Below are 13,856 nucleotides of genomic sequence, written 5' to 3'. Positions count from 1 at the left end.
TGACTTATCAGTAGGAGGGTAGGGAGCCATTGAAAGAGAATATGCCATTTTCACAGAGAATATTCTGACCATGAAGGGGCAACAAATGTAAAAGTGGTTGTCTTTTTTTATTTAATGCTAAATGCTGCACTCCCATCTCAGACTACTGAGTTAGGTAGTCTGATCTTCTTTCCCATTCCATTTGGCTTTATTTGTATGTATTTAGCTGCTGATTATTTTTTTGGCTGAAGTGATTACGGCAGGCATAAAAGCAGCCTTAATCTCTCTCTAATCGCTACTGAGTTTACTAGTCAAACAGTGCAGCATGACACAAGATAGCTGCAAATGTTTCACTACTTAGCCTGCACAAATAAACAAGCAGGCAAGGATAGTGGCTGGTTGTGGTGAATAACTACAGACACTAAAGATTAGTTCTCCCATCTCTAATTTCTGATCTCTGGATTCTGTCCAGTCTGTTTACTACTCTCTGCAATATCGTGCCCTCCATTAGAGTCTCCAGTGAATTGTCTAGCTGTGTATTCATTACACAAAGAAAGAGGCACTGATAAGAACCACATTCTGCCCTAATTGGCTAAATTCAGCTGGTGCCATAATAGTTTAGTGCTGGAATCCGTCCGGTTCAGGCTGCAGCATGAAAGTCTGATTGGACTCTGCTTAAACCTGTACTTACTAATCTTTCCAGCAGTGACATCTGTAGTGGCTCCTGTTGTTTCTCTGTTGCTGGAAGCTTGCTGGTTGATCAATGGCTCCATGTCTAGTTGGCAGCCGGTATCAAGCGGTGTGCCCCAAGGGTCGGTCCTGGGGCCGGTTTTGTTCAATATCTTCATTAATGATCTGGAGGATGGTGTGGACTGCACCCTCAGCAAGTGTGCAGATGACACTAAACTGGGAGGAGTGGTAGATACGCTGGAGGGTAGGGATAGGATACAGAGGGACCTAGACAAATTAGAGGATTGGGCCAAAAGAAACCTGATGCGGTTCAACAAGGACAAGTGCAGAGTCCTGCACTTAGGGCGGAAGAATCCCATGCACTGCTACAGACTAGGGACCGAATGGCTAGGCAGCAGTTCTGCAGAAAAGGACCTAGGGGTTACAGTGGACAAGAAGCTGGATATGAGTTGACAGTGTGCCCTTGTTGCCAAGAAGACTAACGACATTTTGGGCTGTATAAGTAGGGGCATTGCCATCAGATCGAGGGACGTGATCATTCCCCTCTATTCGACATTGGTGAGGCCTCATCAGGAGTACTGTGTCCAGTTTTGGGCCCCGCACTACAAGAAGGATGTGGAAAAATTGGAAAGAGTCCAGCAGAGGTCAACAAAAATTATTAGGGGGCACATGACTTATGAGGAGTGGCTGAGGGAACTGGGATTGTTTAATCTGCAGAAGAGAAGAATGAGGGGGGATTTGATAGCTGCTTTCAACTACCTGAAAGGGGGTTCCAAAGAGGATGGATCTAGACTGTTCTCAGTGGTACCAGATGACAGAACAAAGACTAATGGTCTCAAGTTGCAGTGGGGGAGGTTTAGGTTGGATATTAGAAAAAACTTTTTCACTAGGAGGGTGGTGAAGCACTGTGGAATGGGTTACCTAGGGAGGTGGTGGAATCTCCTTCCTTAGAGGTTTTTAAGGTCAGGTTTGACAAAGCCCTGGCTGGGATGATTTAGTTGGGAATTGGTCCTGATTTGAGCAGAGGATGGGACTAGATGACCTCCTGAGGTCCCTTCCAACCCTGATATTCTATGATTCTATGATGTGTGTTCTGAGGACAGCTAATGGGCAAGAAAAGCAGTTACATTGATGTACCTTCTTCTCCCAGGCTGGAAACACAGCACGTTCCCCTACTGGCAAACGGATTGTGGTGCTAGCTAGTGCTTCTCCCACAACTGCTGGCAACTGTGGCCTGGGTCAGCGGTGGCCACCCCTTCTCTAGTAGCTCACTCCTGGTGTATGGGGAAGGTTTGAGACATCCAGAAAGGCAAGTGAAGAGAAAGTTGGTTCTTAAAGAACATCGCTGTTGTCCCTCTGCTTCCAACGCTCACAGTACTGGGTGTACGTCTTCTAAGCCGCAACCCCAGCCCCAAATACCTTCACGCACCTCCCTTAGGGTATGTCTACAGCTCAAGCTGGAGGTATTTATTATTCCCAACTCGATGAGACATATTCATACTAGGTCTCATCGAGCTAACACGGTCAAAATAGAACGTGGCCGCAGCCTCGCAAGGGGCAGGAGCAGCTAGAGGCCCCGAGTGATGCCCGTCAGAGACGCTAGGTACATACGCAGGCCAGATAACCCCTCCTTCCACTTGCATTGCCACAGCTACGTTCCATTGTTAGCACGCTAGCTCTGTGAGGAACCAAAATAGAATCTAGTGCTCACTCCTGGAGCTAACAAACATATAAGGCAGGTAACATTTCATTTTTGCACCTTAAATAGGCAGATGTGTATCCGAATACAGACAGGGCTTGTCGACAGTAAACAATCTGAGGAACGCTAAAGGTGTAGTTCCATTGGAGGTAGCAGTGGTGGGAGTGCTTGAGTACCTGGGGACCAGGTGGCCACCTGCTCTTTTACCACTGTGTTTTTAGTAGAACTGCTCCAAGCAGGGTTAGATGCCATGGTGATAAAAAATGCCCGTACCCTATCCACACTAACGCTCCCTCTATTGATAACGCAATGGGTGGGAGACTTCCAGAAAGAGTCTAAGATAGACACAGCCAGAGGGACTAAACCTACTGAATAAGATGCCGCTTTTACACAGTCACTTCTTATAGCAGACCTGTACTTTAAGGAGACGAGAAAAGGATGGGTTTTTTTGGAGAAGTATAAGCTGAACACTTTTACTAATCAAAACGACATAACTTAAATATAGTGGAAACCACACACGGTGAATTGGGTTGTAGTGAAACAGAATGGCAATCCCAAGTGATTCCAGTGCATCACCATTTTCAGGTTGCAATCCCAGTTAGGTAAATCCTCTGCTTAGCAAGGCTTTCTCTGTGCAGGGTAAGCAGATGACTTCGCTATACAATGGTTCTAGTGTTTCAAACAAACTCTAAACACACTATAAGGCTTAACAAACCCACCATAAAGAGAGGGCGTGAAAGGAAGTGTCAGGAAAGAAAAAGAAGAAGACACTAGAGTACTACAGGGAATTCAATTTTTAATTTCATAGTAAGTTTGCTGCCAAATTGCCAGTAACAACCTTCTGCATTTCACTCAGCTGTGCAGATGTTTCAGGCTGGTTTCGGTGTCATGTGAGCCCCATTGGTGGGACAGCATTGCCAAGTTTGGGAAAAGCCTCATAACATTCATTTTGAGGGGCAGGTTGGATACTAAACCTCATCAAGTGAGGCAATGGGTAGTGTTCTGCTCCTTCCTGGCTAGGGGCAGTTGGAATTAGCCACCTCCGTTTCCTCACCCATGTGGCAGCCTTTTTACAGTAGACACTTGGAGTTACCCAGTGGTCACCGTGAAGCTCCTAGGACTGGTGGTAACGTTGGAACTGTGTAGCTCTAAGTTGGGGATTAGCCATGTCTCAGGACCCTGCAAGTATTGCTGCTACATGCATTTTGTGGGAATGTTGCTGTTTCTGAGACTTGAACTTGGGATGTTAATCTAATCTTTCCTCTTGTGTTTTTTAATAGCTTTCCCCTTGTGGGTCTTGCATTAGCACTGTTTGATCACTCAGACTAGTAATGCTTGTATTAATAGTAAGGACGAACTTTGAAGATTTCAGCCTTTAAGCTGTACCGCCTGAGTGTCTCTTTGCCTCCTTAAATTCCCTGTACAGTTTTTGGTGACTACAGCATGCTTTGCGAGCTATCTTAAGTTGCTTGTATAATGTTGCTTTGAGCTGTTAAAGTAGCTGCCACTTTCTCCCCCGAGATGTGGTTGTGTTTCAGGGGTGGGTGAAGCAATTTTCAGCGAATGATATGCTATGGTGTGTAAAACCTTTAGGACAAAATAAGTGCAAGTAGTTCAGTATCTGGATCCAGTCAGGGCCCCAAGAAAGCCGTGGTTAGCGACTGACCCATTAGTGTTGGAATTCAGCTTTCGGAACTGGACAGCTGGGAGACAGGCCAGGTTAAATGAGTCCATGGGGCTTCCTTCAACATTAAAGCATTCATTTGCAGTAATAAATATAGAGCGCAGTTAATCTATGTCCAGAGCGTTTTGAAGAAGTTCTTGGAATCGCTGTTGCTTGCCACATTTTAGTTCCTTTAATACCATTTGCGGCTGGCTTGTGCTGTACTCTATTAATCTAGTAAGTGCAGCTCCAAAGACAATGAGGTACAGAAACATGTGCTGGTTGTCAACAGAGCCCACTTGGTAAGGGGTGAGCTCCCCTCTCTGACTATCTTCTCTAGTGAATTGGTAAGTGGGTGAAAGGACTTGGTGGATGGAGGGATTTGGGCTCTTGGCTGCATTCATGTGAAAATAACTTTCTCCTTTCCCTAGTGATCTAGAATGTTCTCTAGAGGTTCCCGTGCATCTTGTGGTTGAACTCTGGCCATTAAACGCTCTCCTTTTCCCTGCTGTTTCCTAGCTCAGCTATACAAGCTAGAAGGGCTACAAACCATTGCTGTCACAACCAACGGGATCAACTTAGCTAGGCTGCTGCCACGGCTGAAGGAGGCGGGGCTGGATGCCATTAACATCAGCTTGGATACTCTGGTTCCGGCCAAATTTGAGTTCATCGTCCGGAGGAAAGGTACAGAAATTCAAATAACATGTCGCTGGTTATAGGGTGACATTGCCTATCTTTTTATATCCCTGTTTGTTTAGCCAGTCTCTTTCAAACTTCTGTTGGGAGAGAAGTGAAATTCCCTTCCTTAAGACCAGCCTAAAATATCTACACTTGGCTTGAGCTTGATAGCTGGCCCTCTTCCCTTCTACTCTGCCTTCTTTCACAGGCAAAACCCCTTTTCATGAGAACGGGTGAATAACCGCTTGAGGTAGGAGCTCTCATAACTACATTTGTCAATTCTCAGCTCTACACTGTTCTCCTGTTCAACATTTTCAGCCAGGAACAGAAACAATGCCCTGAAACCAATTGTCCACCATTAATAATCAAATGAAGGCATGAATGGCTGCCAGATTGTTCCCCTGACACCCACAAAAACTGAAAATAATTCATTCAGATCAGAGGTGGTCAACCTACTCCTTGCCATAACCACATGTGACAGCCCCTGCTCCTCGCCTGTCTAACCATAAAGAAAAAGAAGATGGTCATGAGTCACTGAAACCCATTTGTGACTCCCAGCTTCAGAACCTATTATTCCCAAATACTGGATGATGATGAATACAGAATATATTCACTGTATGCCAGGTTGGTTCATGATTTGCCTGCGATTCACCAGCTCTGCTTCTCATGCTGACATTTGTTCTTCAACTCTATAAACGTTTGTTTTCCTTGGGGTACAAGCCCTTCCACACACTTCCTACAGTGAATCCTGCTTAAGGACCCATCAGATGGGCAATCTTGTGTCCTCAGCAACCAATTTAAAATGTCCCCATGTGGTTTACTATACTGCTTCTATTGACTCCTTAAGATAAGTCCTGGTGGCCTGTGAAATGAGTTAATGGTTCAGTCCAGTTCCTAGTCGACAAATACCCTGCACTGAAATTAGCTTCAGAACTGGCACTATTTGGAACCTTGTTGGCATTTCCAGCAGAGAAGTCAAGGACTAAATAGACCACAAAGACTGAAACTTGCTGTCAGCAGTAGAAGTGGTCTCCCCTGGTCATGCTTGAGGCATGCTTAAATGTGTAGTGAGACATTATTACGGGCACAAGAGAAAACTATCCCATTGTGGAGGAAAGATAGGCAGTAGGGTAAGAGACCACCCTGACTTAACCAGGAGATCTTCAATGACCTGAAACTAAAAAAAAAAAAAAAAAAAAAGTCATACAAAAGTGGAAACTTGGTCAAATTACAAAGGATAAATATTTTTAAACAAAACAAAAAACACAAGCATGTAGGGACACAAATAGAAAGGCCCAGCCACAAGATGAGATTTAAACTAGCTAGGGACATAAAGGGTAACAAGAAAACATTTTCCAAAAACATAAGAAGCAAGAGGAAGACCAAGAACAGAGTTAGTTAGGCCCATTACCCAACGAGGAGGGAAAGGCAACAGAAAATGCAGCAATGGCTGAAGTGTTAAACGCCTTTTTTGTTCGTTTTCACCAAAAATGTTAGCGAAGTGAACATCAGTGTGAGTGAGGTAGGATCTGAGGCTAAAATAGGGAAATAATTTAAGAATTTCTTAAACAAATTAGATGTCTTCAAGTCAGCAGGGTCTGATGAAATACATCCTAAAATACTTAGGGAACTGGCTGAAGTGATCTCTGAGCCATTATTAGCTGCTATCTTTGAGAACTTGTGGAGGATGGGAGTGATCCCAGAGGGACTGGAAAAGGGCAAATAGAGTACCTATCTGTAAAAAGGGGAATAAAGACAACCGAGGGAATTGTAGACCAGTCAGCTTAACTTCCGTACCTGGAAAGATAATGGAGCAAATAAACAATCAATTGGTAAGCACCTAGAAGATAATAAGGTGATAAGTAACAATCAACATGGATTTGTCAAGAACAAATCATGTCAAACCAACCTAATATTCTTCTTTGACAGTGTAATAAGCCTTGTGGATGTGGGGGGCAGGAGTAAATGTGATATATCTCACTTTAGTACACTTGAAATCCTATAGCGGCACAGCAGAAAAGGTTCTGGAAGTTATAATGGATCACAAACTAAATATAAGTCGCAAACGTAACTCTGTTGCAAAAAAAAATGCAAAACTTATTCTGGTATGTATTAGCAGAGGAGTGTTGTAAGCAAGCCATGAGAAATAATTCTTCCACTCAGCACTGATAAGGCCTCAGCTGGAGTATTGTGTCCAGTTCTGGGCACCACATTTCAGGAAAGATGTGGACAAATTGGAGAAAGTCAGAGTTTTCAAGTACATAAAAGATTGTAAAGAGGAAGGTGATAAATTGTTCTCTTTATCTACTGAGGACAGGAGAAGAAGCAATGGGCTTAAATTGCAGCAAGGAAGATTTAGGTTAGACATTGGGAAAAACTTCCTAACTATAATGGTTGCTAAGCACTGGGACAAATTACATAAGGAGGTTGTGGAATCTCCATCATTGGCGGTTTTTAAAAACAGGTTAGACAAACACCTGTCAGGGATGGTCTAGAAACTCTAGATCATACTTAGTCTTGCCTCAGCATAGGGGACTGCACTTGATGACCTATTGAGGTCCCTTCCAATCCTACATTTCTATCATTCTATGTTGGTTTTATATGTGTGTAGTTAGTACTGCTGTCCATCCTGTACTCTTTAATGTGGATAAACAGAGCCTGAGGTCACTGATGAGGGGTATGAGTCCTATCACTTTTTTCTAGCTAGTGAATTCAAATGTAAATTTCAGAGACCTAGGACAACAACAAATACAAAATGTGATGGTGGGGAAATGTTAAAAGTTCCTTTTAAATGAACCTTAATGCTCAACATGAAGTTCAACCCAAATGTTCAGGTTTGGTAGATTTCCCCCCCCCCCCAACATTAAATTCATCATCACACCCTTATATTTTTGAATGCAAACCGCCCCTTCCCCCCCCCTTTTCAGTGTCTGTGAACCTATGTGGACTGCTAGCTTAGAGACAATGTCTCCCCTTAGCCACTAGATGGTGCTGCAGTACCAGTAAAGTCAAGAACAAGCTATTTAAAACTCTGCAGGGCTACAGAAAGTAACTGTAACCTATTGAGCACTCGGCCATGGAGCCGAGGTTTCACTGTGCTCCCCAACCAGAATAAACCTAGAGCGTGGCATGATCCGTGTCTGACAGGTGAGGAAAGGTGGTCGCTCTCTTTCTCTGGGTACTCGTTTGGTTAATCTGGCTCATGATGAGGAAATTCACTGTGTTTGGATACAGATCTCACACAAATGAACATTCCCTAGATGAGAAAGTTAGAGAGGCAATGTCATTGGTGTGGTGGCCTCATGGTAAACAGTGCAGGAAAATACCTGGCTGTACCAGGGCACAGTTGGGAGTCCTGTCCACTCTTTGCTTTTCGCTGCCTGCACTTAAAGACTAGCCAGTTTCAGGCACTTGTGGGAAATGTTCGTTCTCTGCTATTGAAGGGACACACCTGATCCTGCAGCTTCCTGAATTACATGGCAGCAGCTCTGGATATCTGATTGGGAGTCATTAGCAATGTGCTGCTTATAAACTACATCTCACTAAAACTTGTTGAGGGAAAGGCGTAATTACCGGTATATATGTTCTGGAAAAAAAAGTCTTTTAACCACAGAAAGGGGAGAGTGCTGCTGAGCCCAAAGGTGCAGGGGAGAGATGGGGAAATCCCCAGGGTTTTTAATAAACTGTATAAAAAGGAAGGTAAGAGTAAAGTTACTAGTTTTCTAAGACTTTGGGTGAAGGAGAAATAGGGTGAAACCAATAACTCCAAAAGTGGGTGACTTTTTTAGTTGCATCCATTTAAAAAAAAAAAAAAAAAAAAGTACTTTTGCATGACTTTAGACCAAGTTTTATAGTGAATGGAAGAGTTCACCGTAGGGATGAGTCGAGTTATAATGTGAAAGCACAGTGAGGCAGACACTTTAGGGCTTATTTTGGGGGAGGTATCCAGAGAAAGGGTTCTGGTTCTATAGGTTCAGGGGGTTTTCCAAGGCTTAGTAATCCTATTGCCTGGGAACTTTTACAGTGGTTATGCTGGAGTCTGAGGAATAAACAGTACATTAGGGAGGGAGGGAGGATGGCGCAGTGGTTGGGATGTTGACCTGTGACTCAGGAGACCTGGTCTGCCTTAGATTTCCTGTGTGACCTTGGGAAAGTCACTTAGGCTCAGATCCTCAAAGGTATTTAGACACCAAACTCCCATTTCTTTTAATAAGAATTAGGCACCTAAATACCTCTTGAGGATCTGGGCCTTAGTCTGTCTGGGCCTTCAGTTCCCTTTCGGGAACATGGAGATAATAGTACAGTCTTACCTCACAGATATGGAGGATAAATGCACTGAAGATTGTGAGATGCTCTGCTACTTGAGTAACAGGAGCCACATAAGTAACTCAGATGCATGAAAATGAGGAACATGGTGTCTCAGCTCCTTCCTGCCCTTCACGCCCTATGGAATGAGCCAGTGGAGAATACCTGCACTTCTATGCAGATGGTCGAAATGAGTTGACAACCTCCCTCGCTTTTTCAGATCGCCCCTGGAGGCGATGCGATGACAGCCTCCCACAATCACACCCTTGAACTTGTGCCTTCAAACTACTTCTCCTGCAGGGATGAAATCTGGGAGGTGGAATCCCAGCTGAGACCAATCCAAAGGGGTTGTGAGCATACACATTTGCCTGGATAGGACCCTGCCTCAGAGAGTCTGAGGGACTGAGTGAGTGTGGCTGGGAATAAGAGGAAGAATTGAGAAGGACAGTTGTTTATACATCACAAGCTGTAACCCTCCTCAGATCACCCCTACCCGGCTAAGCCCAAGCGTGCATGGACTTGGGCATGCCTGGTGTCTTTGATCTGCTGCTTGGGGCTGTGTTTTGATGACTGGCCTCTGGGGGTTCAGTTAAGGATCCTCTTTTGGCATTGCCAAAGTCACACTATCCCCTCTCCGTTCAGTCCTTCTGAGAGGTTGCTGGGCTTCCCAGTCCCTGTTCGTGACTCTGGGACATGTTTATAGCAGTGCGTTATGATCTCCCCTGCCATGTTTAGTCTGCAGCTCGCTTAATGAGAATAAAACCCACCGTTGATGTCATGGGCTTCCTAGGTGCCAGCAAAGCAAACACTCTTGTGAGGAGGAGAAAGCAAACGGGTTCTGAATTCAAGCAGCTGATGTTTGCATCAGTTCTTTAGTTTATTAGCCCTGTGCTCTTCACCCCTGCACCCCACTTTCATCCTTCTGCTTTGCAGGGCTGGCATTAAAGGAGCTGCAGTTGTGGGTCAGAAACGATCAGTGGGACTGGCATCCTCTGCTTCCCTCCTGTGCACCCCGTTTGGTGTGCCCGCTCTGAACTAGCCAGGGAGCAGATGGGTTAAAGCTCCCTGATCTTGTTCGTGGCATTCTTTGTGTATTGAGTACTGGAGAAAGGGACAGGATGGGCAGCCCTGGAGACACAAAGGCACTTGCTTATTTCCAGTAGCATCCACAGGGTGCTGGGCACTTCCCAATCCAACAGACCAGGACTCCATTGTGCTGGACATTGTACAAACCCAGAACAAAAATAAGGCCTTGCCCCGAAGAGCTTACAATACTTAATGTGTATGAACCCCTCTTTTGTGGGACCACTGCCTGGACTGCCAATGAGCACGTGGAGGGACACTTGGTGCTTATTCTGATGATGGTTTTTTATGTCAACACGTGTCCCCTAGGAACTAGACATTGTGGCCACCTGTTCACAGCAGGGAACAACGTTTTCTGCTAGTTCTCTTCCTAACTTTAACAAAGAAACTGGATTATCACTTGGGGTGGGGTTATAGGGAGCATGGGAAGGGAGTTCAGATTTTTCCAAGGCCCTTGGACTCATGAATTGTCTAGCTTCTTGGCAATTAGGAAGAATAAGTATTGAGTGGACTCACTGTCTGGAGGTGGGAGATGGGGTGGAGATGCAATATGAGAGGATGAGGCTAAGCACTTCTATTGCTGAGGTCACTGCAGTTTCTGATTCTTGTCTCATCCTTTCCGGAAGGTCAAAGGCCAAGCTGAACTGGTTTTGTAAAAGCTCTCTTTCAATGTGCCCATCAAAGTGACGGCTCAAATGATTCATAAAATGAGGATGCCATGAAAAGTCACCTGTCTCCTTAAAACCAAAGTCAAAGCCATTAGCTTTTCCAGGAACCAATAAAAATCTGTGGTCAGGGGCAAGTTGGGAATTCTGGCATTTTTGTCCATTTCTTGATTCATTTAGCAGCTCGTTGCAGAGTGGTCAACTTACAGAAAGTGACGTGCTGCAGTCTTAGCAGAGGCAAAAATGCAACAGACACCTCTCCTGATGGCCTCTTTTAGCAATTATTTAGTGGGGTTTTTCCCCCCTTAAATCCGGGAGCACTTTTTATAGATGCTCTCCCACGTTGGTGAAACTGGGGGTAGTGATGGTCAAAGCTGAAGCACAGAGAAGTTCAGGGCCAGATTTTTGAAGGTATTGGGTGCCAAAAAAAAGCAAAGGTGCCACAAGCCATTAAGCAACTCTGCATTTTTTGGGCCCCCAAATATCTTCAAAAATCTGGCCTCAAGTGACTTGTCCAAGGTCACACTAAGTTGACGACAGCAGCAGAGTTGAAGACAGAACAAAAGTCTCTTGACTTCAGTACCATCTACTGGGCCAAGCTGTTTTGTCTCTGCCATCTTTTTGTCTGATACTTACTGACTTGCTCATCTACATTTTTGTTAAGACTTAATTCTTGTTCCATTTTAGGCTTTCATAAGGTAATGGAAGGAATCAACAAAGCCGTTGAACTGGGGTACAATCCTGTTAAGGTAAGATCATTTGTTGTGTAGTGCTCTTGAACCCTGTGTTTTACTCTGACTTGATGCTTTGCCTTTTTGGGGTGTTGGGTTTGTTTTTTTCCCTTCAGAGGTTGGCAATTTTTGTAAATATTAGACATTTTCCAGTAGTATTCTAGGGCCTTCCCAGGACATAAGGGTGATCCCACCTCTTCACCTTGTGTAGCTGACTCAGACATTTTTCATTCAGAGCCTCAGGGTATTGAGATCTTGCATGGGAACACCAGGCTCTCTGCACAATGGGTTCAGGTTCCTTCTCTCCCTCCAGGTGAACTGTGTAGTGATGAGAGGCCTCAATGAGGATGAGCTGTTGGACTTTGTGGCGCTCACGAAGAACCAGCCGCTCGACGTGCGGTTCATCGAATACATGCCCTTCGACGGTGAGTACTCTTGGTCTGTAACTGCCTGTGCAGTTTTGCCTTCTCTCGGGGGGAGTGAATCTGGCTGACAAGTCTTCGCTACTTGGGCTTCTTTTCTGAAACCTGATTGCGTTGACTGTCTCCTGCGGGGTGCCTGAACCCCTATTTTAAACCTAAGAGAAGCTTTGTGTAAAGTAGCCACTGTAGTTTTCACTGCTGTGTCCAAGGACGCAGGGCAGGTGGATGACAGGTCAGCGTGTAGTGGGTGGGAAGTTGGGTGCCCTGCAATGGCCAGGGGCTGGAGGAGGGTCTGGCTTGTTGTATATTGGAGATGCCTTTCCTGCGAGGGAAATCTCATGGAAACAGAATGGTGTCACCATTATAAGCTATGCTCCGCCTGTGAAACTTCCTTAGCTCCTTCCTCACATCTGTTTTCTATCACGGTACTTGTCCATGGAGTGGGCTGTTCTGCGTATGTTGAGTTCAGACATGGGGTACGTCTACACTGCAAAGAAAAACCTGTGGCTGGCCAGTGTCGGCCAATTCGGGCTGCAGGGCTGTTTCGCTGCTGTGTAGACTTCTGGGCTCGGGCTGGAGCCCAGGCTCTAGGACGCTACGGGGTGGGAGGGTTCCAGAGCTCAGATTCCAGCCCAAGCCCAGAAATCTACACAGCAATGAAACAGTCCTGCAGCCTGAACCCCATGAACCCAAATTGGCTGGCATGGGCCAGCACGGGTTTTTGTTTGCTGTGTAGACATACCCATGGTGCCCTTCAAGAACCCAGGATTCTAGCTTCTTTGCTTCCCATGCTCCAGAATGAAAGTGTCCTCCGTGCTCATGGTATCAATATTGCTCTTTGTTGGGGTGCACTTTTCCTGCTAACTCTTTCCAGAAAGGCCCTCCATCTCCCCCTTCCATTCCCATTTTAGGAAAACTGGGGCCATCTCCCCAAGCTATTCCATGTTGGAATAATTTATCTTCAGCTTCTGCATTAAACTGTGACAGCACAAGGGCAGAAGCCACAAATCTGCACCAGAGCTAGTGGATGCAGAGCCCCCGGCTAGGACCCTGTTGCCACTTCGACACAGACTGTTGTTCTGATTGTCTCTCTACAGACCCTTGCCCTTCCTGACCAGTCCAGGTTGGTTCACCGTTCATTGCATCCTCTTACCCAAGAAGACAAGGATTGCTAGAACAATCAATTGTAAGGGTCAATACAGGTCCTCACAGTTTGGGTGTTGAAAGGGGTGATTGAAATCCAGGTAAAAGGACTTTGTTCTTTCCTATTTAAAAACTCCTGGTGGCTAAATTTGTGCTGATTTAAAACCTAGGAAACAAGTGGAACTTCAAGAAAATGGTGAGCTATAAGGAGATGCTGGATACAGTCAGGCAGAGATGGCCTGACCTGGAGAAGCTGCCCTGTGAGGCCTCCAGCACAGCCAAGGTGGGTGCAGGCTAAGAACACTATGAAGGGAGACCCAAGGCTTCAGCAAAGTGCACAACAACTTGTATTTGGAATGGCTGGAGCAAAGAGGATTAGCATGTGGCATAATGCTCCATAGCCACCTATGTAATGATCCCAAGGACATTGATCAAACTGCCTGCACACAGCCTCAGTGAGCAACTGTCACTAACTTTTCCCATGGAAATACCAGGCACCTACCAATTACTTGTCTGTCAGGTGTGAATGTCAGGGGGGTAGACATGTTGGGGCTTATTTTGGGGAGTATCCAGAGAGAGGGTTCTGGTTGTGTCGCTCATAGGAGTTTCCAAGGTCTGAGGAATACTAAACATGTATTCTCTAGCCATATCTTTAATCCTATTTTAGTCTTGATTTAAACGTGGGATCTAGAGGTGACAGGTCTTAATCTCCCCTGGTTCGGTATATAATTAAAAAAGAAAAGAAAACCAAAACAGGCACCCCTTAAACTCATTAAAAGTTGAGGAGCAGTCATTGAT

General features: G+C 45.2%; 1 protein-coding gene across 3 annotated transcripts in view; it reads left to right on the top strand.

Annotated features, from left to right (window-relative positions):
- The window catches only part of MOCS1 (molybdenum cofactor synthesis 1), a 48,794-nt gene that overhangs the window by 21,705 nt on the left and 13,233 nt on the right, over positions 1 to 13,856 (top strand). For all 3 annotated transcript variants that reach the window (XM_065401901.1, XM_065401904.1, XM_065401903.1), the window contains exons 4-7: positions 4,551 to 4,715; positions 11,450 to 11,511; positions 11,807 to 11,918; positions 13,229 to 13,341. In XM_065401901.1, coding sequence (XP_065257973.1) covers positions 4,551 to 4,715; positions 11,450 to 11,511; positions 11,807 to 11,918; positions 13,229 to 13,341 — 452 coding nt within the window. The remainder of the gene's footprint in view (positions 1 to 4,550; positions 4,716 to 11,449; positions 11,512 to 11,806; positions 11,919 to 13,228; positions 13,342 to 13,856) is intronic.

This window comes from Emys orbicularis, chromosome 3 (assembly GCF_028017835.1).
Source record: "Emys orbicularis isolate rEmyOrb1 chromosome 3, rEmyOrb1.hap1, whole genome shotgun sequence".
Classification (NCBI taxonomy): Eukaryota; Metazoa; Chordata; order Testudines; family Emydidae; genus Emys; species Emys orbicularis.
The sequence above is the reverse complement of the archived record's forward strand: the minus strand, read 5'-3'. Positions and strand labels throughout refer to the sequence as shown.